This window comes from Acartia tonsa, chromosome 3, assembly GCF_053477335.1.
Source record: "Acartia tonsa isolate MP-2025a chromosome 3, ASM5347733v1, whole genome shotgun sequence".
Classification (NCBI taxonomy): Eukaryota; Metazoa; Arthropoda; class Copepoda; order Calanoida; family Acartiidae; genus Acartia; species Acartia tonsa.
Window position 1 is genome coordinate 44,254,606 of NC_137262.1, and position 27,455 is coordinate 44,282,060.

General features: G+C 31.7%; 3 protein-coding genes across 11 annotated transcripts in view; 2 read left to right on the forward strand and 1 right to left on the reverse strand.

Annotated features, from left to right (window-relative positions):
- Window positions 1–3,423: 3,423 nt before the first annotated feature.
- On the reverse strand, window positions 3,424–13,522 carry LOC145314293 (sialin-like). The gene is made up of 15 exons (XM_080154148.1): window positions 13,401–13,522; window positions 13,004–13,047; window positions 12,227–12,349; window positions 11,770–11,873; window positions 11,305–11,480; window positions 10,402–10,522; window positions 9,702–9,758; window positions 9,058–9,166; window positions 7,359–7,387; window positions 6,499–6,621; window positions 6,054–6,115; window positions 5,334–5,453; window positions 4,876–4,996; window positions 4,204–4,246; window positions 3,424–3,806 (listed from the first exon to the last, which is right to left on the reverse strand). Exons 1-15 carry the CDS (start codon window positions 13,504–13,506, stop codon window positions 3,702–3,704), a joined length of 1,443 nt encoding a protein of 480 aa, XP_080010274.1. The 5' UTR covers window positions 13,507–13,522; the 3' UTR covers window positions 3,424–3,701.
- A 4,399-nt stretch (window positions 13,523–17,921) lies between these two features.
- Window positions 17,922–24,547, forward strand: LOC145314295 (non-structural maintenance of chromosomes element 1 homolog). Its single transcript, XM_080154152.1, has 13 exons — window positions 17,922–17,994; window positions 18,305–18,409; window positions 18,737–18,818; window positions 19,112–19,205; window positions 20,536–20,604; window positions 21,208–21,295; window positions 21,538–21,593; window positions 21,722–21,768; window positions 22,230–22,330; window positions 22,774–22,873; window positions 23,229–23,324; window positions 23,641–23,681; window positions 24,053–24,547. Exons 1-13 carry the CDS (start codon window positions 17,941–17,943, stop codon window positions 24,200–24,202), a joined length of 1,083 nt encoding a protein of 360 aa, XP_080010278.1. The 5' UTR covers window positions 17,922–17,940; the 3' UTR covers window positions 24,203–24,547.
- Window positions 24,539–27,455, forward strand: part of Myt1 (protein kinase, membrane associated tyrosine/threonine 1) — a 29,419-nt gene continuing 26,502 nt past the window's right edge. For all 9 annotated transcript variants that reach the window (XR_013877723.1, XR_013877721.1, XR_013877722.1 and 6 more), the window contains exons 1-6: window positions 24,539–24,705; window positions 25,108–25,188; window positions 25,571–25,704; window positions 25,954–26,039; window positions 26,398–26,509; window positions 26,909–27,002. Coding sequence is in view for 2 of the 9 variants with exons in the window: in XM_080154149.1 (XP_080010275.1) it covers window positions 24,640–24,705; window positions 25,108–25,188; window positions 25,571–25,704; window positions 25,954–26,039; window positions 26,398–26,509; window positions 26,909–27,002 (573 nt within the window). In the remaining 7 variants the exon portion in view is untranslated. The remainder of the gene's footprint in view (window positions 24,706–25,107; window positions 25,189–25,570; window positions 25,705–25,953; window positions 26,040–26,397; window positions 26,510–26,908; window positions 27,003–27,455) is intronic.

The window sequence follows — 27,455 nt, forward strand, 5'->3', positions numbered from 1 at the left end:
AAATTTTAAAAATGGTTATTGCTATCATTTAACATGAATTAAACCAAAAATATGTTTTAAAAAGTTGATTCCTACGTAATTAATGATGAATTTGCCCTGAAAAAAGGCAAAAAACGGCTAAACGCCTGAGCCGCCAGCCGTTACTTTTCTAACTTTTTGTTAGATTTAGGGAATATAGACCTACCAAGGATTACTCATGAAAAGTTTCAGATCGAAATTCGAATTCTAAATGCCTTTTAATCATTGATTACGAGATGGTTGCATTAAACCCCCCCCCCCCTTATTCCAGCTCTAACTTAATGTAGTATAAACTGAAAATAGTGTTTTTTGCAAGGTAAAATAATCAATGCAAAAAATGCCTTTAAAAATGTTCGAATCTCTAATTTAAAAAATCCACGAAGATTAAATTGTACTGAATATTTAGCCCTTTCCCCCAACATTTCTATAGGATCATTTCACACATACATCTTATTTCATTTTGAAATCATTTTATTCAATATATTTTGAAAAATTATTCACAAAATTGAACTTTTCAATAGGGGAGAAAGGATGTGATAAAAGATAATAATTTTTCCAGTATGGCTTCGAACCCGATCTTTTGCTTTAAACACCAAAAACTTTACTACCTTTTATTAGAAGACGTTGATTAACCCATATACTTTAAGGGAGGAATAGGAAAATAATAGCTTAAACCCCCCAGAATATCTGTAAATCTTTCCTAAAAAGTTCAATCTATTCAGACCAGCAATTTCACAGATTTTAAGCCATAGACAAAAAAGCTTACTACTTTATACCATAGGAAATGCCAGCATTTAGTAGCATCTTGTAATTCTTTATTCGAAGGGGAGATGATTCGACAAAAAATTTGACGGACAGACAAAAAAAAACTTACTACTTAATATGACAGTATTCCACTAGGTATATTTAATTTTCTGGATTCTAATAAATTTCATTAAAGAATTCACTGTCTTAAAAATTGAAATATTTTTCACAAAAATATGAATATAAAGAATATTGGATATTCTACTGACAGAGTTGCCAACAAAATATATCAGAAAAACCTATAAGATAATTAATCTATAAGAAAATATGTGTTAAAGGCTTATAAAAGAATTCAGTGAATTTTTTACTGACACTTATAGACGTCCTAGGGTTAGGGTAAAGGGTATTTACCCCCCTCAAACTTTGAAACCCCGGCCCTCATTTTAACCCCTCAAATTTAGAATTTTACTTAAAACCTCAACCAAATTTGAAATTTAAAACAAAAAGTATTGAGTTGTCAACCCTGACCTGCTAAGATTAAAACTTTTGTATTTTATTGTATTGGACTTGGCAAAAACTTAGCCCAGGCCAATTCAACATTTTAAACACTGGATATTTTAAATAAAAGAAACAAGGATGAATACGCCCAACACTTCAAAGAATTATTTCTTGTGTTCCCTAACTGATATACAATGAATTACGTTTGTAGATTGTATTGACTACGGGATTATTTTTGGTTAAAAATTCTTCATTATCTGATAGTGGTAACTAATCAAATTAAATGATTTTCATATCTAGTACATTATCATTTCTAACTTTATTCTCTAATTGAACTATGTTAATTTCTAACAAGCAAGAAAAATTTTAAAAAAACTTAATATTTTTAGTATTCAAAAAAATATTATTCGAGCATCTAAAAATAAATTAAATTTTAACAAATCTTTGATACTTAATTAGTCAAAAAATGGGTAAAAGAACAGCATTGAACTTTAGATACTGACTATCATTCATTTAGAAAAGCCTTGCTTTAGATAAAAGTAAGAGAGAGAGAGAGAGAGAGAGAGAGAGAGAGAGAGAGAGAGAGAGAGAGAGAGAGAGAGAGAGAGAGAGAGAGAGAGAGAGAGAGAGAGAGAGAGAGAGAGAGAGAGAGAGAGAGAGAGAGAAAATGAGACTGATAAAAAGTTGGTGAGAAGGATAAAAATATTCAAAACTTAAAATAACTTTAACTACTTTTTATGCTTAAAATAAAATCATAAAATTTTTCTAGACAGTGAAACAGAAAATGTAGTATTTGAACAAAAATAATTATTTTTTAATGTAGCGAAACTTTCATCGAGATTTAAACTATGAGTCTGAAGAAGCCGCTATCCTTTTAAAAAAAAATCTCGCTATCTATTGAACTTATAGAGTTTTCATTTAGGTCCTACATTATTTTTTGGCTTTTTTATCTTTAAAATTAAGTCGGCCCACTATCTAGCTTCTAAAACAGATCCCCTGACGAACACACATCCTGTTACTTTAAAAAAAAATAATAATAATAAGTAAGATACAATAAAGCATTAATTTTTTCTCAATAAGAATCATATTCATTGGTTGAAAAGTGTGGGCCATTTAGTATTTCTTTGTTACAATAGTCTTGTAAAAATTTTATCGACTAAACTCTAATTGGTTGGTTGTCATTTCTAATTCAATAATTGTAGAAATACTTTACTTCCTAGGAAAATAATAATAAAGATATTCAAAAACTTGAAATAGTTTTTATTGTTAAAATTTCTATATCAAATTGGTTTCACTGAGGAAGAGATGGATCAATTGCTCTTAAATTGATCTTCACTTTCTTCAATCAATAAGCGAAAAAAACAAAAAGAAGAACCTAGTAAAAGTGTCTGACTCTGATTATTACGTAAAAAAAATACGACAATGAGAGGCCAATATACACTGTAATTGACCAATGCATGGTAAGATTTATAGTGGCCTCTCATTGGCAAATTTTGTTTTACGTCATAATCAGAGTCAGACACTTTTACTAGGTTCAAAAAGAAGTGACAGAATATTGGTTTATTGGCTAGTGTTCTATCATTGAATTGCATTCCTATTCCATGGCTTCACTATTCATAGAACCAAAGGTCATTAATTATTATAAAAATATATTTTTTTTATTTGATTTCCAGATATTTGCATAAAGGAAAAAGTAAGATTTTTATAATATAACAAGGATAATAATTTCCATAAACGTAGACAAGAAAATCGGACAAAAACGAACGATCCTGAACAAATTTGGAGAAAAAAAAACATAAATGATATTGAAAAATACTGATTAAAATTTTAATAAAAATCGTTGTTAATCTTTTGTTAATTGTTTTAAATTCAGTATACTGAATATATGTAGATATGCTTACATTTTAAGACCTAATTGAAGATATTTCATCCAAAAAACAAGGTGCCAAATCGTCATAGGAATCGCTGTTAAAAAATATCAAATTCATAAAATTGCGAAACTTTAGGATTATAGCGTATTTTTAAAGCAATTTCAGTATGGACTTTGATATCAATAAGACTACTTTAACATTCATAAATTTATTATCAACAATTATCTGACTTACGGACGGATGGACCTTCCCAAAAGCTTTGCTTTAAATAAAAATTCTATTCATGTAGATGTCATTTACAAATGTTTATTTATTTGGATAATTAACAGTATGTTGAAAAAGAAACTAAATTACACTCATTTTACTCGAAAAAAACAAGTAAAAAATATTTTTTGAGAAAGAGAAGTATTTTTATAAAAAGCCTCAGGATATCTTTATGTACAATTATAGTACTTTATGTTCATATCTTTTACTGAAGTCAAATTTTACTGTCTTTTTTTCTTGCTACTAAAAGCTGCATATAACTTAAATGTTAATGAAATTTAGATTAATATTTAACAGAAAAATAATCTATAATTTTGTTACAATCTTCTGATCAGTATTATCTTCATTAGAATGATCAACTCTCTCATTCTTTTTCTCCACTATAGCCCAGTCTTGAAGTTCATCTGTGCCCTGCAAGTACAAAAGTTTAGGAATCAGAATGTTTAGATACATAAAAATTCACAGTAGTAGTAAAGTAGGACAAATATTTATCTAATTATCATTTTCATTAAAACTTTTAGCAGGCAAAACTATTGATTCCTTTACTTAATTCATTGGGATGTAAATAAGTTTTATAAACATGCTCTCTCATTTATTAGCTTTAGACTTTTGGGACTTTTTGATCTATTTTTATTAGGTTGTGCAAGGTTGTCTGAAAAAAAAACTTATAAATAAGCTAATTTAATCTACAGAATGAGTTATTTATTGTCCTATTCCTGCTAATAGCTAACAGGTAAATCAAAATAATATTTATATATTTTGATTTTATATTTTCGCTAAATTCATTCATTTTTATCTATCATTTTACCTTAAATAGAAATAAGAGAGAACCAGCTACATGAACACAAGCACTAAAAAACATAACGGGGGTAATTTTTTTTGTATTTTTTCCGTACAGTTATTTGTATCATTATAGTTAAATGCTCTTATTGAGTCAAACTGTTCTTAATTATGACCCTTTCTTATATACATTTGTATTTATTTTAAAGTTAGTATGTTTTTCAACCTATTTTTAAAAAAAATTACACTATTCTAAGACATGAAGATATATTTCGATTTTAGCAATCATTTTCAATTCATTTTGTCAAAAAAAATATAGGCATGAGACATTAGATAACAGCAAATATGATCAAAGATATTAAACATACATTTATATAGAACAATGTCACAAATTATTTTGAATCTTAGGTATCACCATAAAATACAGATGACTACTCATATACATTTGGTCATAATCAAGAACACTTCGACTTAATAATTTGACTATAAGGTTACACACAACTTTATAGAAAATATGCAAAAAATATTGACCCTCTTTATTTAAAGATATATTCAAAAATTTCCTAGTTTTTACATTATCATTATTTCAAAATGTTTTTAAAATGGTAAACTGACCACCTGATCAACTTTCAAGCCAAAAAAATACTACTTTAAGACTGTAAACACGCATTTGTTTACGTATTTGTATGATAAGATTTACCTTAGCCAGAAAACTGCTTGCCATTCTGGCAGTGTTGACTCCTGCAGGATGGAACCTGCCACCTGCGGGGCCACAAAGCCAGGTATATTGGAGATGGTATTTGAAAAACCAAACACTATTCCTAAAATTTGAAAATATTTGTCTTTAATTCATGAAATAAACAAAGAATGGTATTTCAATTCAATCTAGGGATCTAAAGGGATAAGACAATGGCCGATAAATTGATATACATCCCCAACCATGATGCATAAAATTACCCCTTCTGTAGATTACAATTTGTGGTTGAAACGTTAAGACACTCAACTCATTGAAACACCCAATCAAAATTCATTTAAAGTTCCCAAAGATGTGAGGCCAACAAACGTTATTATAAAACTTTGGGGACTAATGTAAAAATGACCCCTCCATTCCTGATTTTAATCACACAAATAAAAATTCAATTTCTTTCTAAATTGTACCTGAAAAAGCTGGAGCCATATCTAGCATGGCAGACTTGCATCCAGGTACTGTAAAGGTATTTAGTCCAGCTGTAAGGAACAGCAGGATGATGGATATATGGGTATTACATCCTGCATAACCTGTAAAAATAAAAAAATCTGACAATTCTGTAGCGGGAGAGACCGACTAATAGATTAGCTATGCTCCTATCGGTAATAATGTTCTTGTATATAAATTTATTTAAATAATTATGCTTATTTAATGTAATTTATATTTGTATTTTGCCATTCCTTCCCACATCCTTATCTGTAACTATTTAAATATTTTGGTTGCCTATAAATAAACTAGTATATAGTGACCCTGTGTTATTGGGTATTGAAGCGAAGCTTCTCTACAATATAGACATTAGTAAACACTTCCGTCGTGTCCGCCCCTACCGCTCAGTTCATTAGAATACAAGAATAAATAGATACCAAACTAAACCAAATTAAATTTATATTGTATATTATTTTAACAAAAACTACAACAGACAATATGCACCACAAAGTCTTATTTGGGCAACTAGGTCATTTAATCATCCTACTGACAACCAACCATTTTCTGAAATTCCTGACTTGGCAATGCAATGAGTTGCACGCAATTTGGACTAGGGCATTTTACTCTTCTTATTGATTCATTTTGACGTATTTTTGGCCGAGACTCGAACCAATAACCTCTCTGTTGGATGTGATATCTTTTACCTGCTAAAACTACACAAAGGCCAGTTACCCACAGACCAATAATAGTATTTAATTTTCTTATTCTGAAAATTAATTATGACAGTCAATATCAAACTAAAATTGGGAAAGGGCGCCATTTAAATTAATTTCAAATCATTCTTCCCCCAAAAGTTTACCAGCAAATTTTGGACTTCGTCAATAAGATTTACTGTCCTATTTCTCATTCATTAAGGATTTTGGGTGCTAGAGTAAATATATGGGCTATTATGAAGCATCAGTTTGGTCCTTCGAATCATAAAAGGATTGGGTATTACAAATTTTACGAGATTTTTTTATAATTTAGCGTTTTAAAAGTAATTCAAAGTCAAATATAATACAGGGAAATATTTATTTTTTCTTATTAGATTTTTGAGCAAAAATATATAATTTAGCTTGATTTTGATGAGCAAAGCCACTAGTAAATTACCTAATTGTTGACATAAGCTGTTTTTGTCTGATTAAATCTGTGAGATAAGCAGCCACTAAACATATGATCCACTGTAACACATAGCACAATGATGATAATAGGCCAGTCAATTTTAAGTCAAATCTAAACAAAATAAGGTCATACTTTATCTAATCTTAAATTGTAATTAATTTTCATTTTTAAATCGAAGCTTTTCTATAATTAGGGTCGGTCCGTCCGTCCGTCCGTAACGGATAGCTTTTTTCGTTAATTTAGGCATGTTAGAATTGTCCTATCGATTTCAAGCTTTGTATGGTGACTCCTTTAGTAATTAGGTACGATTTAGAAAGCGTAGCAACTCTATAATCATTACCAGAATGTCCGTACGTCCATTTTAGACATGTCGATTTGCAACAAATTTTCATGTGATCTAATCATCCGATTGATCTGATTTTTGGTATATTAATTCCCGGGACAACAAAGTATAATGTTATAAGCGAAGCAACTCTATAATCAAGTTCTAAAAATGTAAGTATGTCCATAAACATAATCCTGTATCCAGCAGTTTTTCAACAAATTTACTTACAATTTTGGTTTGACTCTTATACATCTATATTCTGATTATTCAGTTCTGACAATATACAAATGTTAATGTCCGTTTGTTCAACCGTTCCAGTGCTTAGTTTTTATGGATGTTGTCATCCTTGTTTAAATGCTAATAAAGAAAAAAAATGTTCAAGTATAATTTTGTATAAATTCCAATATGGTTGTCCTGGAGGGAGGGCCTAGAAAAATAGCTAAAAAAACATCTCATTACTTAAATCACCATAGGATCTATGTAAAGTTTAACAAAAATAGCCAAAGATTATAATTAAACTTACCCAAGAACATTTGCCATGTAGGTTGGAAGCTGAAACAAAATACTAAAATGATTATTTTCTAAGTTAATGATCTAATATGAATGTTATTAATTTATTTTCTTATCAATTCAAAATTGTATTCTATGATATTTGGTTATAATATTAATATTAAATTGCACTAACTATCCTTATAATAAAGTAACAGGATGTTTGTGTGTCTGTGTGTTTGTATGTTTGTACGGAAGGATCTCGCTAACCGCTGAACCGATCGGGTTCTCCTTAACAGGGTAGCTTCTCATAGGTCCCGGGAAGGTTTATAACTATTTTCTTGGGGGGTGGGAAACCCCCAACCCCCCCAAAAAATGAAAAATACCCCCCTTGAAAAAAAATTTTTTTTGAATTTTTTTTACTAAAATTAAAAATAAGGGGGGGGGACCCCCCACCCAATTTTTTTTTTTCGCCCCCACCCAAAATTTTTTTTTTACTTTTTCTTTTAAAATCTAAAATAAGAAATTGAATTATTAAATTCGACTCTCTCCTCCTCAAGTGCCCCTAGAGGCCTCTAGGGGCGTAGCCGCTAGTTACAAATATTACAAGAACAAGGATGACAACAACCATAAAAGCGAAGACAAATCACTCTTGTAGAGTGTCTGAACTCAGTAAGAACTTAATAGACAGAAAATTTATTTACAAGACTAAACTAAATTTTTACAAAATTGCTTAAATACAGGATACTACGGACATATTTACATATTAAGGAATTGATTATAGAGGTATTATACTGATTAGATTGTTCCTTAATAGGATAATCATATTATACACAACATTGTTATAAAAAAAAAGTTGAAAATCAGAAGTTTTACTTTTAAATGGACGTAGGGACTTTCTGGTAACGAAAATAGAGTTGATACGCTCTCTAAATCGTACATAACTTACATAGGAATTGCCATACATATTTTAAAATCGATAGGACAATTTTGACTTACCTAAATGAACAAAAAGAGCAATTCATTACGGACAGACGGACTGTCCCTTATTCTAAGAAAAAGCTTCCCTTTAAACAAAGGCGTACCTGTTGGTTTAGTGTGTAATTGCCCCAGTTAGCACCTGCATGTTCCAACAAGATACTCCAAACAAGGTGTACCTGTTGGTTTAGTGTGTAATTACCCCAGTTAGAAGCTGCATGTTCCAACATTATACCCCAAACAAGGTGTACCTGTTGGTTTAGTGTGTAATTTCCCCAGTTAGAAGCTGCATGTTCCAACATTATACCCCAAACAAGGTGTACCTGTTGGTTTAGTGTGTAATTTCCCCAGTTAGAAGCTGCATGTTCCAACATTATACCCCAAACAAGGTGTACCTGTTGGTTTAGTGTGTAATTTCCCCAGTTAGAAGCTGCATGTCCCAACATTATACCCCAAACAAGGTGTACCTGTTGGTTTAGTGTGTAATTTCCCCAGTTAGAAGCTGCATGTCCCAACATTATACCCCAAACAAGGTGTACCTGTTGGTTTAGTGTGTAATTTCCCCAGTTAGAAGCTGCATGTCCCAACATTATACTCCAAACAAGGTGTACCTGTTGGTTTAGTGTGTAATTACCCCAGTTAGAAGCTGCATGTCCCAACATGATACCCCAAACAAGGTGTACCTGTTGGTTTAGTGTGTAATTGCCCCAGTTAGAAGCTGCATGTCCCAACATTATACCCCAAACAAGGTGTACCTGTTGGTTTAGTGTGTAATTTCCCCAGTTAGAAGCTGCATGTCCCAACATTATACCCCAAACAGGTGCTGATAGCAAAATAGATTTCCATGGAGTTTTCAAATCTGGCCTAAAATTCAAATTAATATATGTATGTAGAGTAGACCTTTTTACATTTTACCTAGTAGAGATGAGGTACTTTTTTTTTATTGAAAGTGGTCGTCCAAAGACATTAGCTAAGTAAATCGCAACAAATGTGTTTCTCTATCATTCATTGTTATTAAGACAACCAAACATTTGCATAGAAGTCCTAACAATGAATGCTAATGTAGGGGGACAAAGTGTCTCAAAAATCAGCCACGTGACGTCATAAAAATGATGGAGATTAGAGGAGAAGTGGGAAAGAAAACCTCTAAAAAAAAGACGAATAATCCCTCATTTTTATGACGTCTCGGGGCTGATTTTTTTAGATTACCATTGACAGACCATAGTCCAAGGACTTCTAAACAATTATGAAAATACATTAGTTTAACAATAACCACCCCCCTAAAACCTGAGAAAACCCTAATTTCCCCTCCAAAACTAAAAAGCTTGAGTGTCCTTGCCATAGTCATAAACAGAGAAATAACTCAATACAATTAAGCTATATTAGTAGAATGACTAACCTTTGTCTATTTTCGCCAATACTTTGAATGATATAATCTCTCTCCTCTGGGTCTATTCTAAATTATTCAAAAATATCATTACGAGCATTCTCTTTACTTCTATCAACCTGTTTGTAAGTATGTCTCTCAGTATTGATGATTTTGTTTGTAAATACAACCATTCACCAATTCCTTACAGTTAATTAGAAGCGTGTACAAAGATTTGCTATATGGCCTCTAACAACTTAAAAAGGGTGATAAATTAACTGAGTGAAAAAGTCTTTAATACTTCTTAGTTATGTATATTGAAATATATTTCGGTGGACATTGACGAAGCCCATTTTGTTCCGAATTTGTATCACTTTTGAAAAGTGCGACTCCAGTTACGTCATATTTTTCTTTCCCGAAAAAGGGAAGGGGGAAAGAAAAAAAAGGGAAGGGGGGAAGAAAAAAGAGATGAGAGAAAAGGGGGTTTTCCCCATCTCTTTTGAAGAGATTTTCTTCCCCCCTTCCCTTTTTCGGGAAAGAAAAATATGTCGTAACTGGAGTCGCACTTTTCAAAAGTGATACAAATTCGGAACAAAATGGGCTTCGTCGTGGACATTGCACCCTCTTCAGTCTTGTAGTTTAGCTGGATGTTAAAAGGAAAAATGGTGTTTCCAATACTTTACCATCCCCTTCTAAGCCTTCTGTCATAAATCACAGACTAATAAACAGATACCTTGGGTGTTGTTCAGGAGAATCATAGACTAGGTAGAACCAGGTGACCACCCAGAACAGACTGATGCCTCCAGTCACATAGAAGATGGAGGCCCAGCCATAACTGTCAATAATACCTCCAGCTGAAAACTAATCCATGTTAATGAGTTCATGTTTAAATAAAAAAGTTATAACTTTTATATATTTTCCAGTATGGCTTCAAAACCGATGTTAGATTAGAACCGGTAATCAGCCATACTAAAAAAAACTTGTATAGCATCGTATTACAGACAATTTTCTTCAAATATTAAAATGAAAAGTCATAAAATTAGTATAAGTTTTATTAGTCCAGGCCTTTGAACCCTCAGGGCTAACAAAACTAGTTTTAAAATCATAATTTTTCATTTTATTATTCGCGAAAACAATCTATTATGGATGCGATAAATAACTATTGAATATTTTCTAGGAGTGTGTCAACAGATAACCACACTTAAAATCTAAATTTGGAACCCATCCCCTTTTTTTCACCTTCAGGTTCGCATCTCTTGGGAAAAGATTCTCACAGTAATCAGTTTTGCATTTATTTACTTTTACTTTTTGATTCATGCAGTTGTCATAACAACTTTTCTCGTATTCATTTGAATCCGGTGGATAGGAACCGGTTCTCATGAATACGAAAAAACTATGTCTAGCATCGTATTATATCCAGTTTTCTACGAATATAGAAATGTACAATCATAAGATTAAAACTAGTTTTTTTAGCCGGTGCCTTCGGCACCACGGGGCTAAAAAAACTAGTTTTAATCTTATTATTGTACATTCTATATCCGCGGAAAGCCGTTTATAATACGATACGAGAAATAACTATTAACATCCTTAGTGCCCTTTCATTAAAGATTCAATTTATATGCAGATAAAAACTAACCTAGATAGAAAATGATACAGGTGCCTGCACTTGCTCCTGAAACATGAATTCCATTCAGCTTGGTTGTCTCAAGGGGTGGAGCCCAAATACCCCAGGCTCCTGTTAGACAGGGGAAGGAGACAGAATGGAATATTCCAAGCACTGCGCGTATGACCACTCCAAGATACAGGTTCAGCCTACAAAAAGACTAAAATAATTATCTAAAGTTAAAAGTTTTAGTTATATCAGAGGCCGTAATTTAGCAAACTAATTCCATTTCAATCGCTAAATATTTAGATATTTATGTGGCGTAATGTTGGCGTTAATCTTGTTTTGTGCTTTAATTAGAAGGGGGGGGGGGGAGTGAGAAAGAAGTGTGTTGAGGGAAAGTTTTACTTAAAATTGTTTGTCAGAACCCTGATATCTTAATAAATAAATGTTGAAACTTACATCAAGGAGATACTAGGGGGAAAAGAGCAATAATACCTGACTAAAGGCGGGTAAAGACAGGTGAGAATGGATGCCAAGAGCATGCTATAACCAAAGGAGCGTTTGAATCCATATTTTGCTGCCACCCAAGCTGCGGGAATCTAAACATAAACAAAATAATAAACATTAAAAATAACTTACAAATAATTATCAACTAGCGGCTACGCCCCGTAGAAGCTTCTAGGGGCACTTAAGGTGAGAGGGGGGGGGGGATCGACCACCTCAGCATTTCTAGTTCAGATTATTTATGAAGGGGGTCGAGGAACCCTACCCAAAAATACTTAAAAACCTTCCCTGAACCTAAAAAAGCTTCACTGTGAAGGAGAACCATATCGGTTCATCGGTTAGCAAGATCCTTCTACTACTTTATATAATGGGAGAGTAGTGGTTTGCTTTTCTAAATAGTTTAATCCTTAAATAATCTTGTATCTTTATCCTAATCCTTAAAAACTACCTGGAAGATTGTGTAACCGTAATAATAAGCTCCTAGCATGAGCCCTCTCTGTTCTGGTGTCCAATCAAATTCTGGTATGTGGACAAATTCAACATTGTCTTCTGTTGTATTGGCTGATCTCTCCTGACAAAAAATGTAAATTTGAAGTAGCCAATTAAAGGAAGTCTGCAAGAAAAACATTGTTCTTACTGCTGGAAGACTGTCATAAGTAGATCCAATACCCCAAATTTAAAGCTTTCAGCTTGAAAAACGAAAAGATATAGGTTTTTTAAGATAGCATTTTAGGTATATGAACTTTTTGTTATTGAAGCTGAAGGCATCTAATTTGGTGTATTGGGTCTACTTGAATCAGTCTTTCAGCAATTAAAGCGGTGTATTTCTTGCAGGCTTCCTTTAATCCATTCAATGAGCCAAATCCTAAAGAACTTTCTAGGTTAGACTAAGAGTTAGGGTTTTCCTTATCATTACATGTAAACATATAATTATACAGGAATATGTAAAGATTAAGAATAATTAGGAAACCCTACCTCTTAAGTAAGCCAAGTAAATTGTGCAGGATTTGGCCCAATATCAGAGGGGCTGATATATAAGTCTTTGATATATATATGTATGTGTAAGTAGTGCTCTGCACTTTTTTGGTAAATTGTTTAACTTGTCAAAGTTAAAACATATTCAAAATATAGAGCAAGAAAGTGATAAGGTAGAGATCTGGGCAAATTTATGGAAGAGGCGAGACTATATTTATAGAGTTACCATACTCATAAAAAGAATATTTACCACACAAGAAGCACCACTACTATCTCTTCGTTTTATACTTTCTCCTAAAAAAATAATACATTTTTTTAAAACTAGCTTCTAAGTTTTTTGGAAAGGACCAATGCATACCATTGATCATTAAATATAAGCATTATAATGTCTGAATTTTTGTCTGTGTTTGGATCTCAGTAACAGCTAGACCGATATGATTCTCCTTTGTAGTGAAGATTCTTTTATGTCCTAAGAAGGTTTATGACTATTTGGGGGGGAGGGAATCCTTCACCCTTACAAGAGAAATTTCTTTTCTCAAGTGCCTCTGGAGTTGAGAAGTGAAAGAAGTTGCAGACATAATCAGCGAAATAAGCTTTATAGAACATACTTTGCATGTTTGAAATATTATTTATAAAAATGTTAATACCTAGCATAGGAACTATAGCCATAGAAATATTTATTCTACAGAAATAAACGTTAGCTATTCCAAAGAACGCCGCCCATGCTAAAATATAGCGACACAGAATTTTCATTTTTCATCAGTTTCTGAAAAAAAAAAAACTTTATGTAAATTATATCTAAGGAATTTTTCTGTTGTAAGAAACCTTTTTCAAAAACTTAATTTTATAAATAAAATAGTTTTCTTATTTCTATGTCTAACCATTGCAGGACCCATACCTTCGGTGCTCTAGCCTCTAATACTGGGCTAAATATTAGCAAATGTAACCTAACCTGACCTAAAGTAAAAAAAACGAAAAAATAACCCTTCACCTCCACTTGTTTTAAACTTATCTTTTTTAAAGGGGGGGAGGGGGTATTTTAATGCTCGATATGTCACTTGGAGGAAATTGCTGAAATATGATACTTATGATAAATAAATCTTGCATAATTCAGATAAATTTGTAATAACTGTTAACTTTATTTATAAATGTATTACTAAAATTTACATAAATAACAAATTGTAAAAAATTTTGGTTATAAAAAGATTTTATAAAACATTTATGAACCTGATAATCTTCAACACAAGACCTACATACTAAGATTAGGACTTGTAGAGAAGCCCCACTTCTAAAATTTTTTTTATAATATAATAGGTTTAACAGTGTTAAAAAGATCCAATTCTACGTGATTTTGTAGTGAGACAAGTGTCTTAAAAAATCAGCCATGTGAGGTCATAAAAATGAGGGATTATTCATCTTTTTTTATAGGGGTTTTCTTTTACACTTCTCCTCTCATCTCCCTCATTTTTATCACGTCACATGTCTGATTTTTGAGACACTTTGTCCCACAACCGCGATTTTTAGTAAACACAGAAAAGTCCTTATTTTAGAGTAGATTCGCAACTGCAACAACAGTATATACTTTGTATAAATAATACATATATAGTTTATATACAGGACTAGATAATAGTTAATTTTAACTCACTACTATTATGTGATGATTTTTTTTCTAATAAACAAATCATGAGTTATTAAATTTGGTTGGGTTACATAAATACAAAACTTTTTTTTAAAGAAACGAAACTTTTCTAAAATTATGGTTGGTCAGTCAGGAACGGTTAGCTTTTATCGTTAATTTAGACATGTTGAATTGTCCTATTTACAATGTAATAAGCGAAGCATCTCTATGTTGAAGTCCTAAAACAGAATCATGTTTTTAAACAGTTTTGCAGCAAATTTAGTTACAATTCATACATTAATATTCTGCTTTTTTAGTTCTGACATTATATACAAGTTTTAATGTGTGTTTATCCTAACGTTCCAAAGCTTCGCTTTTATGGATGTTGTCATCCTTGTTTGTATAAATCTTATTATGAAGATGCAAACCTTTAATTCTTAGTTATAGACTTGCTACATATATGTACATCACATTTTAACACTACTATGTTCAGCAATTTTGTAGCACAAACAATTGAATTAATTCTGCATGTTAACCATACAATGATGTTTCTCTAGTATCCCCTAGGTTGTGCAAGTAACCCACACCGCAAAAAAAAGATAAATGTGAAACCCATCAAAATAGTTTTTGGAGCCTTGATTTTCACTTAACCCAAAAAGGTTTAATTAGCCTCTTTATTGAGATTTCTCCCCCCCCCCCCTCCCCGTATTTTCTTGAAATATTTTATAGCACCTAAAGGGCTGTAATTCATAAATGAAATTAAATATGTGGAAAGTAGAGGGGTTACATTGCTTGGGGGGGGGGGGGGGTCTCAAAGCTTTGCTTGTGGATGAAAAAAAAATTGTTTTTGTTATTATTTGTTTATAGGACATGATAAGTAAAATTTAAACATTTTCAAAATTAATATTTAATATTGGACATTGTATAGACAAAATAGGCTTGTTAGAACTGAATATCCTATCATATAAAGTAGTAAGGTTTTTAGTCTGTAGCTTAAGATTCCGATAACAACTGAATTGATTGAGTTTTCCATTCTATGGAAGCTTCACAAAGCTATGTCTTGGTATAGTTTTAGGCTATTTATCTGCTTATTTAGGCTATTGTCATAATTATATTTTGAGATTATTTTAATTTTATCAGAGAAGACTCAATATTACAAATATTATTATAATAGTATTTACTGTACATTTCACAGCTACGTCGCTTTCAAGGTTTAATTTCTTTCGTCCTTGTTTGAGCTCTATTGTTTTACATCAGATTTTTATTTTTATTTTATTTTTAAAGAAAAACAAGAATGACAACATCCAACAAGTGAAACTCTAAATCAGAAGGAAGATCAAACAGAAACTTGCATTGCATTGTCAGTATAAGCAAAATTTGAGTTTACATGTCTAAACAAAGTTGCATGTAAATTTGTTAAAAAAATTAATAAATATAGGAAACTGTTGAGGATATAGGAATCATTACTCTAAAAATTAGATGTAAAAAACAATTAAAATAAATAAAAATTCACAAAAAAGTTTTAAAAATCAACATGTTTGAAATGGAACTTCAGACTTTCTGGTAATAATTATACAGTTGCTATGCTCTCTAAATCGTACATAACTCTTACAGAAATCATCTTGCGAGTTTGAAATTGATAGGGCAATTCTAACATGCCTAAATTAATGATAATAGCTATCCGTTACAAAAAGGAAGGACGTACAGAACGACCCTTTTAGAAAAGGATAACTTTTTATATCGATAAATTTATTTTTATAATTATTGAAACACATTGTACAATTTCTGTGAGACGACTGATCTAAAATATTAAGTGTCATGTAAATGTGTAGAACACATTTATTTATTTTCATTTCTTCAATTTCAACTATAACAACGACCGAGTGAAGCTCCTCCTAATTCTAATCTCAATTGGCCTTTTATCTAATTAACTATCCTAGTTTTAAAAATAAATCTGGGTGATGTCTCATGGGAGGGCAGTGGTACCATCCCCAAAAATATTTATTAACCTTCCCTACATCTATGAGAATCTTCACTGTAAATGAAAACCATATCCTGATCAGCCCACATACACACAGTCAGACATCCTGTTATTTATATGGATTATGCTCCTTCTTCTAAGAATTTTAAAACCAAAATTCCTAAGACAAAACAAACATCTACTGAAAAGCATAAACCTGTTAATTCAGCTAGGTAGAGGTAGTTCTTTTTAATCAGAAAATAACTTGTTAAGTTGAATATTACAGATATATTTTTTAGGAAAATTGATTTAAACTTCGCTTATTTTGTAAGTTGAATGATTAAAATCATATGTTTTTCTTCTATATCAAATTTGTGTTAATTTAAATGTTTGAGAAAAGAAGGAGTAAAGCAACTCTGTATAATTCTTATCACAAGTCTATAGCTATGTTCCTACAGTGTGGCTGCACCAATAGCCCTGTAGGGGAAATCGGGTAACTAAAACTAGCTGAAACTCAATAGGTTCAGCGATTTGCGAAATCTGTAGGGAAGAATGAACGGACAGACTGACAAACAAACACCTATCTACTTTATATTTTAGAATGTAGAACAGTAGAAATTTTGGGAATAGTCCCTTTCGTAACATCGCCCCATAAGGGGCGATTCGTCGTAGTTTTAAAATTCCTTTTTGTAGGTCATTTTAGGTCAGGTTAGGTTATATTGGGTTATGTGATTGCCCCCACAGGGTTAGGTAATTGGCCCCGCAGGGGCTAGAAATAATAGAAAAGCTACTGTGAAAAATACGAAGAATCGCCCCATAAGGTGCGATGTTACGAAAGGGACTATACCCGAAATTTTTTTAAGCTTTTACGAAGATAAAAAAGAGAAAAATAGATAAATATACCTAAATAAAATTAGAAAGAAGAATATTATTTCGGCTAATTTTTTTGCTCAGAGCATTTAGAAAGGTTTGTTCATTTATTTTTCTTAGAAGGATGTAGAAACCACCCTTATGCACAAGCACGCCCCTGTTTTTGTTTCTGAATAATACTTATATAAAAGTAACATGATTATTGACTTTTGTTCCATAAAGATATCGCTTACCACTAAGCCGATATGTTTCTCCTTTTTAGTGAATGTTCTCATAGTTCTTGGGATTTTAATTATTTTGGGTAAAAATAGAACCCTAAAGATCTAAATTAATTTTCTTTAAAACTAAAATTTAAGCTGATGTTTATCTAATTTATTTAAATTATTATTGAAAGCCCTTTCATACTTATTCAGCCAAATTATCAATGTCGTCTTTTAGAAACAGAGAAAAAATTATACGCGGCAAAGTTGCGTCCATTTGTTTGTGGCGCGATTTCTAGCAGAAAAATTGATAAAAAATTACGTTGTTTTTATCCTTTTTGTACAGTTTGTGAGATTTTTTTTATAAATTTAATATACAATATTAAGATAAAAATGTATTTTTTATACTATGTTCTCTTATTTTTATTATAATACATATTTTTTACATTGATAATTAAGAATACCTAGCTGTTGTAATTATTATTATTATCCAACGAATATATATTAAAATATTTAGAACTAATGAAATAAGTTTAAAAATGGGAGAATACAGCGACTTGGAATATGGTGATATGCACAGAGTTTTTCTACAGGTGATCAACTCAGTTTTCATGTTATTTGACTTAAAGTCTGCTAAAAATTAAAGGTACGACTATTTAATATACTTAGGTATCTTTTGTTACAAGAAACGAAATGAACCTCGAAAATCGATTGCTTTAACAAAAGTAGACATTAGACCTATTTTATCAGTGACGTTTAAATTTCGATTTTAAAATAGTTATTTACGTTTTACAGAAAATAATAAACGAAACTGACACGTACAAAGTTTTATCTCTTTCCTTTTTTTCTTTCAATAAAGGACAAAATGGCACATCAACCTTTTTATCGAAAAAATATTTTTAGGGAATGATGAGTAGATGTGTTCTAGACTTCAGACAAGTCAATGAGCTACTTAGTGCAGCATTGGATCATTGTGATGACGAACATTTTAGATTTCCTGATAAAAAGGTAGGTTTGTACTTTTCAAAGTGAGTGTCTTGGTAATGCAATTTACTCCTGGTACAATTAATTACAGATTTTAACAGGGGTGTATATTTTTTAAATTCTAAATAAGCTTATAATCCGTATTTTAATTAGGTACATATAAATTGAAGAGAGAAATATAGATGGGTATAAAACACTTTATTAGTAACTTTAGTAGGTAAGCTATTGAATAAAAAAAATTTGAAAAAAATAATGATTGGCCTGATAATAGGTATTATATTTTAAATATCGGAGACATACCTAATAGTTTTTTTTTCAGTTGCTATATATTATGACATTTGTTTTACTTAGGAGGAGAAAAGAAACTTTTTATCCAAATTAATCAGTGATATTAATGGAAAACTCAGCGAGCTAAACCTTCAAATAAAGAAAGGTAGTTATGCTCTTTTTGTTTGTTATTGTTTGTGGTTTTCGTCATTATTGTTGTTCATTTTTAGATTATGCTGAAATTTCTAAATATTTCACAGTATCTTCGAAATTGCACCCTTAAATAAAAAAATTTAAGAATAAATTCTTCTTTAGATATCTTGAGTGACATAACAACAGACGATAAATTTATGTCCACCCAAAATAATTAACAGAATTATCCCTATTTATATCGAAATTATTGATAAGTTTGGACAACGTAAAATTGAACTAATAAATAAACACAAATATCCTTTTCAGGTTTAGACGAGGATGATGGAAGCAATTTCTTTATTCTGGCCAATTTATCGAAGAGGACTAAGGAACTGGCCAGAATTCAGACTCAATTCAACGCAGGAAAATATACATTTACATTACTAAAAGTAACCGACATTGGTAAAATCTAAAATTAATACCTATTGTCCTTAAAGTTATCGGCAACTTTGAGCGGTTGACCTCAGCATTTTTAGGATAAGTCATGTAAAATATGATGTCGCAGGGAGAGGGCCCTAAAGGGGCAAGAAATATTCAATTCAATTCTTCAAAAATGAATAATAAGGCGAGGGGATGGGGTTATTGGGTTCTAAAAAGGTTTGAGTGAAAGTACCAAACTTAGGTATACTATTTTAGCTACCCATAATTAAAGATATGCCTTTTATAGACTTTAGGGGTGTATATTCTGCAAACTTGACCCTGCTAAAGGTAAATATGTAAAAGTTAAGAGAACTGATCACCTTTTTTTTCCATTTTTCTACCCTCCTTGGGGAAAAAAAATAGTGATGGCAATCCGTCGAATTTTTGGGCCGGATTCTTAAAGAATCCGTCAAAAAAAAGTGGCGGATTCCGGATTCTTAATTTTGGCGGATTCCGGATTCTTAATTTTGGCGGATTCCGGATTCGGATTCCGGATTCTAGCAATATTTTAAAAGGTTCTCTATAATTCACTTCCGAGAATCGAACCAGATTTAAAAGATATTATATATAATGATAAAAATCTTTGCCTTTAAAGAGGAGTAGTTGAAAGAAAAAACTCAAGACGCTAATTTTAGCCTACCAAATAAGAATCCGGAATCCGCTATTAAAAAACGGATTCCGGATCCGGATTGCCAACCTTAGAAAAAAACTAGAATATTATGTGGGAGGGGGGAAAATATTTTTCCATTTTTTCCCCTTCCTTGCTGGAAAAAATAAAAAAAATTGCAGCAGGGTAAAAAATGAAACTTGTGCAGAATATAACCCCTGATAGACTTACAAAACTAGGATTTAACCTCAAAGTATTTCAGGGGTGTATATTCTACATGGGATCCCCAGCTCGGGGGGGGGGGGGGGGAATAAAAAATAAGTGGTTGGAGGGGAAAAAAATGTAAAAATTAAGAAAACTGAAAATATTTTTTCCATTTCCCCCCCTCTTTGGTGAAAAAAAAACAAAAAAAAATGTGTGTAGGAGGGATAAAATAAATAAAATATAAAATTCTTTAAATATTTTTCCTTTTTCCCTCCTACTCGGTGAGAAAAAACTAGGGGGGGGGGGGGGAAATAAAAAAAATTGTCGCCGGGGGAAAAAAATAAATCTTGTGCAGAATATACACCCCTGAAGTATTTTTCAAGTTGCTCATAAAGATATGCATTAAACAAATTTATAATTTGTAATACTGTGTCAATGTTAAATGTATATTATCTTTTAAAGAGGAATTTGATTACATAGAGCTTCTAGTCAGAGAAATATTAAACACTGATCACAAATTCATTTCAAGGTATAATGTTATATGTTCTTTTTAAAAAACTAGCGGCTTCGCCCCTAGCCTCTAGGGGCTAGGGCCCCTAGAGGTTTGATCAAACGAAATTTACGTATTTTAGATTTAAGATAATAATTTTAAAAAAATTCTTTTGGGGGGGAAATTTTTTTTTTTTGGGGGGGGGTGATCCATCCCACTATTTAAATTTTATTTTTAAAAAGAAATTTTTTTGGGGGGGGGTGGGGTATTTTTCATTTTTCAGGGGGGTTGGGGTGTCCCACCCCCCATAAAAATAGTTATAAACCTTCCCGGGACCTATGAGAAGCTACCCTGTAAAGGAGAACCCGATCAAATTAAAGGCTCTGCAATCTAATATGAAATATCCTAAAATCATCTAGGGACATATGTAAAGCTTTCCTAGAATGGAGCATTGATTCGGTTCAGTAGTTATAAAAACAAAGAAAGGGAAAGGGAAAACGCCGATAATATCAGACCAGAATTTCTATTAAGACCAGACTTTTTATTAACCGACAGATGCTCTACTTTAATTCACTATACCCCTATCAAGAAGCGACACAATATCATTAAAAAAATATTTTTTTTTAAATTTTAATTTTTTAGCAAAGCAGCCCTAAATCTTTGTTTGGACATGGAACTAGTGAACGGAAAGAGAATAAACATGACACAAGCTGATACATGTATTTACAAGGTAAACTATTAGAGTTTTTTTTTACATAATATTATGGTACAACATTTAAGTTTATAATGAGTGTCATTTTAATAAAAAAAATGGTAAAAATCAGTCTGTTTTTTGACACGAAGAATCTCATATCATGAAGGATTGGAAAGAGTTATTTATGGAACTTAATTACTTTGTGATCAAATGTTTTCAGATGATATAAACCAAATAATTCTTGACTTCTCTTTGAAAATTAAGTATTTTTTGTTCAGTTGTTACAGGGTATATGGCTGAAGGACGTTCATGGTGGCAAACTTGCTCTTGGCGTTAGGAAAATTATTATTTTTATCTTAAAAAAAATACATTTATATTTAAGTTACTAAAATACTCTAATTGGGTAGAGAAGGGTTTCTTATCATGAAACAAAATATTTAAATAAAAATGATGAATTTCAAATAGATTTTTGACAGAAATGGATGACTATATAAGGGACTATCTAGATGGTAAGATAATATTATTTTAAAAGTTTTTAGGAAGGTATTATTTTCTAAATTTAATTTTTGTTAATTTTACAGATTTTGTATGACCATTTTAATACCTAGGTATACAATGATTTTTTGAATCCCTTAATTATTCTGGTAAAATCGGTTTTGAATTTGGATATCAGTTACTAGTCATGACAAGACCCTTTTGTTTATCAAATAAGACCAGCTCAAGCTCCACGTTCAAGCAACTTATAATATAACATGCTGTCTCACGGGAGCTTCTTTTTATTACCTCAAACTTGTTAAGTATGGCAGGTGTCCCAATGTAAGTCATCATAATGAATGACACTCTCTGCAGAGAAGCTTGGGATAAGGGGTCACTGATATTATGAGCGTGACTAATGAGTATCCAAATTACTCAGTTATCTTCCTTCTATTGAGTGTAATCGGTTTTTTAAAAATTAGATTTGTATTTTCAGGTGAATATGAAGTATGTGGGGCATGTAGGAAGGTTGTGAGCAGAGGGTGTAGGTGTGAGGGAGAGGATTGTGATACTATCTATCATAGACATTGCGGACAGGTAGAGCACAGTCAAAATTAAATTTTTAGATTAACAAGTAAACATTTATTATGAGTTAATAATATAAGGGCAAACAATACAATATTTTTTCATTTAATTAAGATCTTCATTAATCAAATGTTCCACTAAAAATCAAAGAATTGATCATTATATAAAATTAACAGCATCTTTGCCTGTCCATTTTTAACGAAGGATCTAGCTAACCGCTGAACTGATTTGGTTCTCCTTTGCAGTGTAGCTTCTCATATGTCTTTGGAAGTTTTGTATAATTTATTTTAGGGGAGGTTCCCAGCAAAGGAAATCGCCCTAGAAAACATTATCAATCCACCTTTCCCCCCAATGGCTATAGTTACTATTCTAGTCATTAAAACTATAAATTTTAAAAACTTTGTATTGCAAAGGTATATAAAATATAAATAAATTTTGACTGTGTTAACCGATAGAAAATGGCTAAGAAACGCGGAGATAACAAATTCAAGTGTATAAAATGTCCGGAGTTAATTGAAGCTGAGATTTATGTTGACCCTGCTCTTATTGCTGTTGAAGGAATGCTTCTTGACATTAAATCGACACAAATAAAATAACAAACCTACTCTATAATATGCACATTTTCTATAATTCTAAAGTAACCTTTCATTTGACTTTGACACTACTGAAAAGTTTTACATGAAATAGTTGAAATTCCTACTTTATAAACATGATCGAAAAAGAAAATTTTATTGCTGGAATTTGGCATGGTGGTTGTAAAATGTGGTTTTAGAAATATCCCCCTCACTAAATTTAGACAAAATTTCCAAAACTGTTCTTCTGTTAATTTAAAAAAGTATGAATTGGAAAAATTAAGTTTTATAAGTTAACGAACTTAAAAGTAAGATATGTTAATAAGCACAATATTGAAAAGGTCCTTTTGTACCTGGACCTACTGCTAAGGAAATTGGTGACAGGATCAGGGTTGGCTTGGAGGAGGCTGAGAGAGAAATATATGGAGATGAAGGTAACATATTTTTGTGTGTGTGTGTGTCTAGCAAACGCTCTACGATTTTCAGTGAAGCCTATTATTGTATATGTACAGTTTATAAGCTATTTTGTGGGGGGGATATGTAAAGGGTATAATTACTACTATGGGGACGCACTTATCAATAGGCCACATTTTTAGCTTTCTCAGGGTGGTGTGTACCAAAATAGGAAAAAACCTTCACAGATCTTTAAGAATCTCAATGAAATAGAGTTATAGCACATAGATAGACACACACATCCTGTTACATTTATGTGTATAACTCATTTTTTTCATTGATTTTTTTCTGTTTTAGAAACTTCATCTCAAGAAGGAGAAACATATCCCAATACTGAGGTACATTTGTTTTTTCTTCAATTCGATTGAATATAGGGGGTTAATTTTATAAGTCTCGTAATTCAGGTAGAGTGAGATATAGGCTATATTATTTATTGAAATAAGTCGTTCCCTTTTTTTTATTTGCAAATCTTATCTAAAATATTCCTTGTCGCTCTGTATAATGCGAATGTCAATCGATTTACCTTCATTTTAAGCTTAATTTCTTCGTACAAAACCTTTTGTGGCTTTTGTAACCATTACTCAGCTTTACCTAACCCATTATGATCACCAAAAATACGTTTCTTTTAGCAAAAAAGCCATTGGCTTCCAATGCAATAGTTAAGAAACCACCATTGGTTGTTATTAGATGATGCAATCTTTGTTTTTAGACCGAAGATGAATCTGAGATGTCCGAGAGAAGAGACACAACTAGTCAAGATGAATCTGACCACCACACAGATAATGATACATTTAACAGGAGAAAGAGGAAGAGAATTGTCACCAGCCAAGATTCATCAGATAATGAAATGGATGATTAGATCGGTTTTAATACTGTTGAGCTATTCCATCAACAACAACAAATATTTTGATAACCACTTTTGAAAAAATTGAAGGCAAAGATATTTCCAACTATAGGTATCATATGACTTTCCTGTCCATTCACAAATTCTACGATAAGGTATAATTTAACTTGTCATTTGACTTTTATAATAAGAATCTGATAATAATTTAAAATAGTAATAGGGGATAGTGATTACCTATCAAAACGAAATTATATTGGTATATGTAATAAATTAATTTTAATTCTGACTGAATTAATCTTATCATATCAGTTTACATCTTTGGCAATCATATCAGAAAATTTTTGTTACATTTTTTTCAGATTTAATTATGACATTGAAGTGAGTAGGTACTCAAATGGTGAAAAAGTAAATTGAAAATTAAAATAATTCATATAAACAATAAACACATAAAAATGGTTGAGCTTGATTCTTTGGATAGTTCCCCTACCAGAGAGGACATGGAATTTTCTGATCCTAAGGTTGGTACTTCAGATTTATTTTGTGTGTTGATAAAATAACTCTATTTTTGATTGATTGATTGATTCTTAGCAATAGTTTCATATTGTTTGGACCTAAGTCGTCATGTCGTTGGTTGATAAGAGAGCAATGGCTGTAATTTTTTTTGGTAAATCCTATGTCCCATTGTTTTATTGGAAATATAAGATATAACAGACCCGAATTTCAAATTCTCACTCTCTTGTATCATTCGACCTTTGTTCGAGTATGTCAAGTTTCCTATTTAAATTCATCCTTACTTAAGACACCCAGCAGCAAAGCAAAGTATTAACATTTAATTTGATTTATTTAGTGCAACCGCTGGATTAAAAATGTCTAAAGGGTTATATTTTAGTAATTTTGAATAAAAAACCTTTCTATTTTAGACAAGTACTCCAACAGACAAGCCAACGAGTAAAAATGGACAAGAAAACATCACCCCCATAAATCCACCTCCTATCAGACAGGTAAACTTTCTCTTTAATAAGCATTTTCTCTCTTTTCATTTCTTTCTCTTTCTTCCTTTATTTTTCAATTTATGTCCCTTTGTTATCTTATCATTTAATAATTATGGAATAACACTTGGCGCATTCTCTCTTTGACGGGAAGGTAATACGTTCGATCTCGGCCCAATACCGCGTCTTAAATTAAGGTATAATACAATTGACGTATATCCCCAATAATGATAAACAAAATTGCTCCTTTTATTCATTAAAATTATTACCCAAAATTTTTAACAAACTAATAAGATGGTTTATTACGGGGCTAGTGTAATTGATTTTTAGTCTAATGCCCCCTTCCTCTCTGAATTTAAATCACGAACAATCACTTATTGATGTGAATTTGCAGACACTATCAACCCGAGCAAGACCATTATTTCGTGAGGAAGCCTTGACCTACTCCACCAAGAAAGAGCGCCAGAGTACAGGTTTTAAAATACCACCACGTCCGCCTGTCATCGCCAAGTCGTGCCCACCAAAAAGGTATTTTTGCTTTTAATATAATCTATTTGAAAGTTTAAATGTATTTATCCGTCAAGTTTTTACTTTTATTCTTGCTAAAAATGTCATTTTAGAAATATCAATTACCTTAAGGTAATGAAAAATTAATAATTTTCAAAATCAAACAAAAGAACTTTTACTCCCCAATCGAGTGTTCAATTAACACATTATTTTGTGCAATGCCATACCTAATAGTTAGCTTTTTTCAAATGATAATTTTCTTAATTTCAGCCGAATATTCAAGAACAACGACCTATACAAGCCTCAAGCATTAACATTTCTTGAAAGCCCAGATGGAAAACAACCACAAATTAAAGGTACCTAAAGAATATGTTTGCAAAAATTTCGAGCACCTTTTGCACTTTTTATATTTATCATTAGCGGCCACGCCCATAGAGGCCTCTAGTGGTACTTGAGGGGGAGGGGGGTTGAATTCGACAACCCAATTTTTATTTTAGTTTCAAGATCCTTTAGTACAGACATATTCACAGCATAGAGATCCCGTTACTTTATTATAAGTATAAAAAAATAGCACATAATTTGTTTTATCAGTAGGGTTAACCTAGAAAAATTATTAAAGAGCTTTCTTCTTAAAAATAACTGTCAAGTTTTCAATCAACAAAAATTGACAATTAAGTAATTTCAACATATGCTAATATTTCATTGATATTTCAGGAACCCCATTAAATCCACGAGTCTACAACAACAACCTGAAAAAATCCTATTTTCAACAAGCATTCACTGTCGAGGCTAAAATTGGAGCCGGTTATTTTGGAACTGTCTATAAGTAAGTCTTATTTTCAATATATATATCAATACATCTAACCAGAGGCGTGCAGAGAATTTGCCAGGGGGTTGCAAATTACATGAATCCGAAATTTTTGACACCCTCCTTGATCCAAAATCGAGTGGGGAGTGGGCTTTATGGGGGACGTGTGTATTGCAGATAACAAGAGCTGAGAGGTGTATATTTGGTATCAATGGGGTTGGATGATACACTTCCCTTGGTTTTACAGACATAACCCTCTGACTACTCTATATAAAATCATTACTTAAAATAGCAATTACTCGTGGCTAGGTATTGGCCAAGGTATTCCACCTGATTAGAGACTTTAGCTTTTTTAAAGGGGTTTTAAGTTGGGACTCAAACCTACTACCTCTTTGTTTATAAAATATTTTATTTTAGAGTGAAAAGTAAAGCAGATGGTAAATTGTTTGCCATAAAAATTGCCAACGACAGATACAAAGGCTTTGGGGACAGAGACAGAAAATTAGAGGAGGTAAGATAGTATTTTCAAGTTTTTTAATATGGCTTAAAACCGGTCCAAAACTATTACAAGTTTCTTTGAATTATTAATAGTCTTGGGCAGGTTTTAGGCTATTTGGAGATGGTGGTTTACTTCAACTAAGAGTTATTATTAGATATAGATTTACTTGAATTTTGCAACCGATTTTCGCCTGATCTAATGATATGATTATTATAACGATACCCTCCACCACTCTTATACCTGTATCCTATCCAAAACCCTGACCAAAGAGGAACACATTGACCAATAGCTGATGACTGCTAGAAACCTAAGTTTTTCCTAATAAAAATATCCCGTCCACTCAAAATAATTCTTATTTCTACAGAGTGTTTTTTTTTATTAAGTTAAAAGTATTGCTTAATTTAACCCAATTGCCATTGACAGAAATTAATAATCTATATCTTAATTTCTTCATTGATGTGGGAC

Excerpts from the sequence above, each read along its gene's own strand:
- LOC145314293 (XM_080154148.1), bottom strand. The coding sequence starts at position 13,506 with ATGAAAATTCTGTGTCGCTATATTTTAGCATGGGCGGCGTTCTTTGGA. Across the intron at positions 6,116-6,498 it reads CAGCTTATGTCAACAATTAG|AATAAGAAAATTAAATACTA; the intron begins GTAATTTACTAG and ends ATTAATTTTCAG. Across the intron at positions 4,997-5,333 it reads TATGGCTCCAGCTTTTTCAG|GAATAGTGTTTGGTTTTTCA; the intron begins GTACAATTTAGA and ends TTCAAATTTTAG.
- LOC145314295 (XM_080154152.1), top strand. The coding sequence starts at position 17,941 with ATGGGAGAATACAGCGACTTGGAATATGGTGATATGCACAGAGTTTTT. Across the intron at positions 17,995-18,304 it reads TGCACAGAGTTTTTCTACAG|GGAATGATGAGTAGATGTGT; the intron begins GTGATCAACTCA and ends AAATATTTTTAG. Across the intron at positions 23,682-24,052 it reads AAACATATCCCAATACTGAG|ACCGAAGATGAATCTGAGAT; the intron begins GTACATTTGTTT and ends CTTTGTTTTTAG.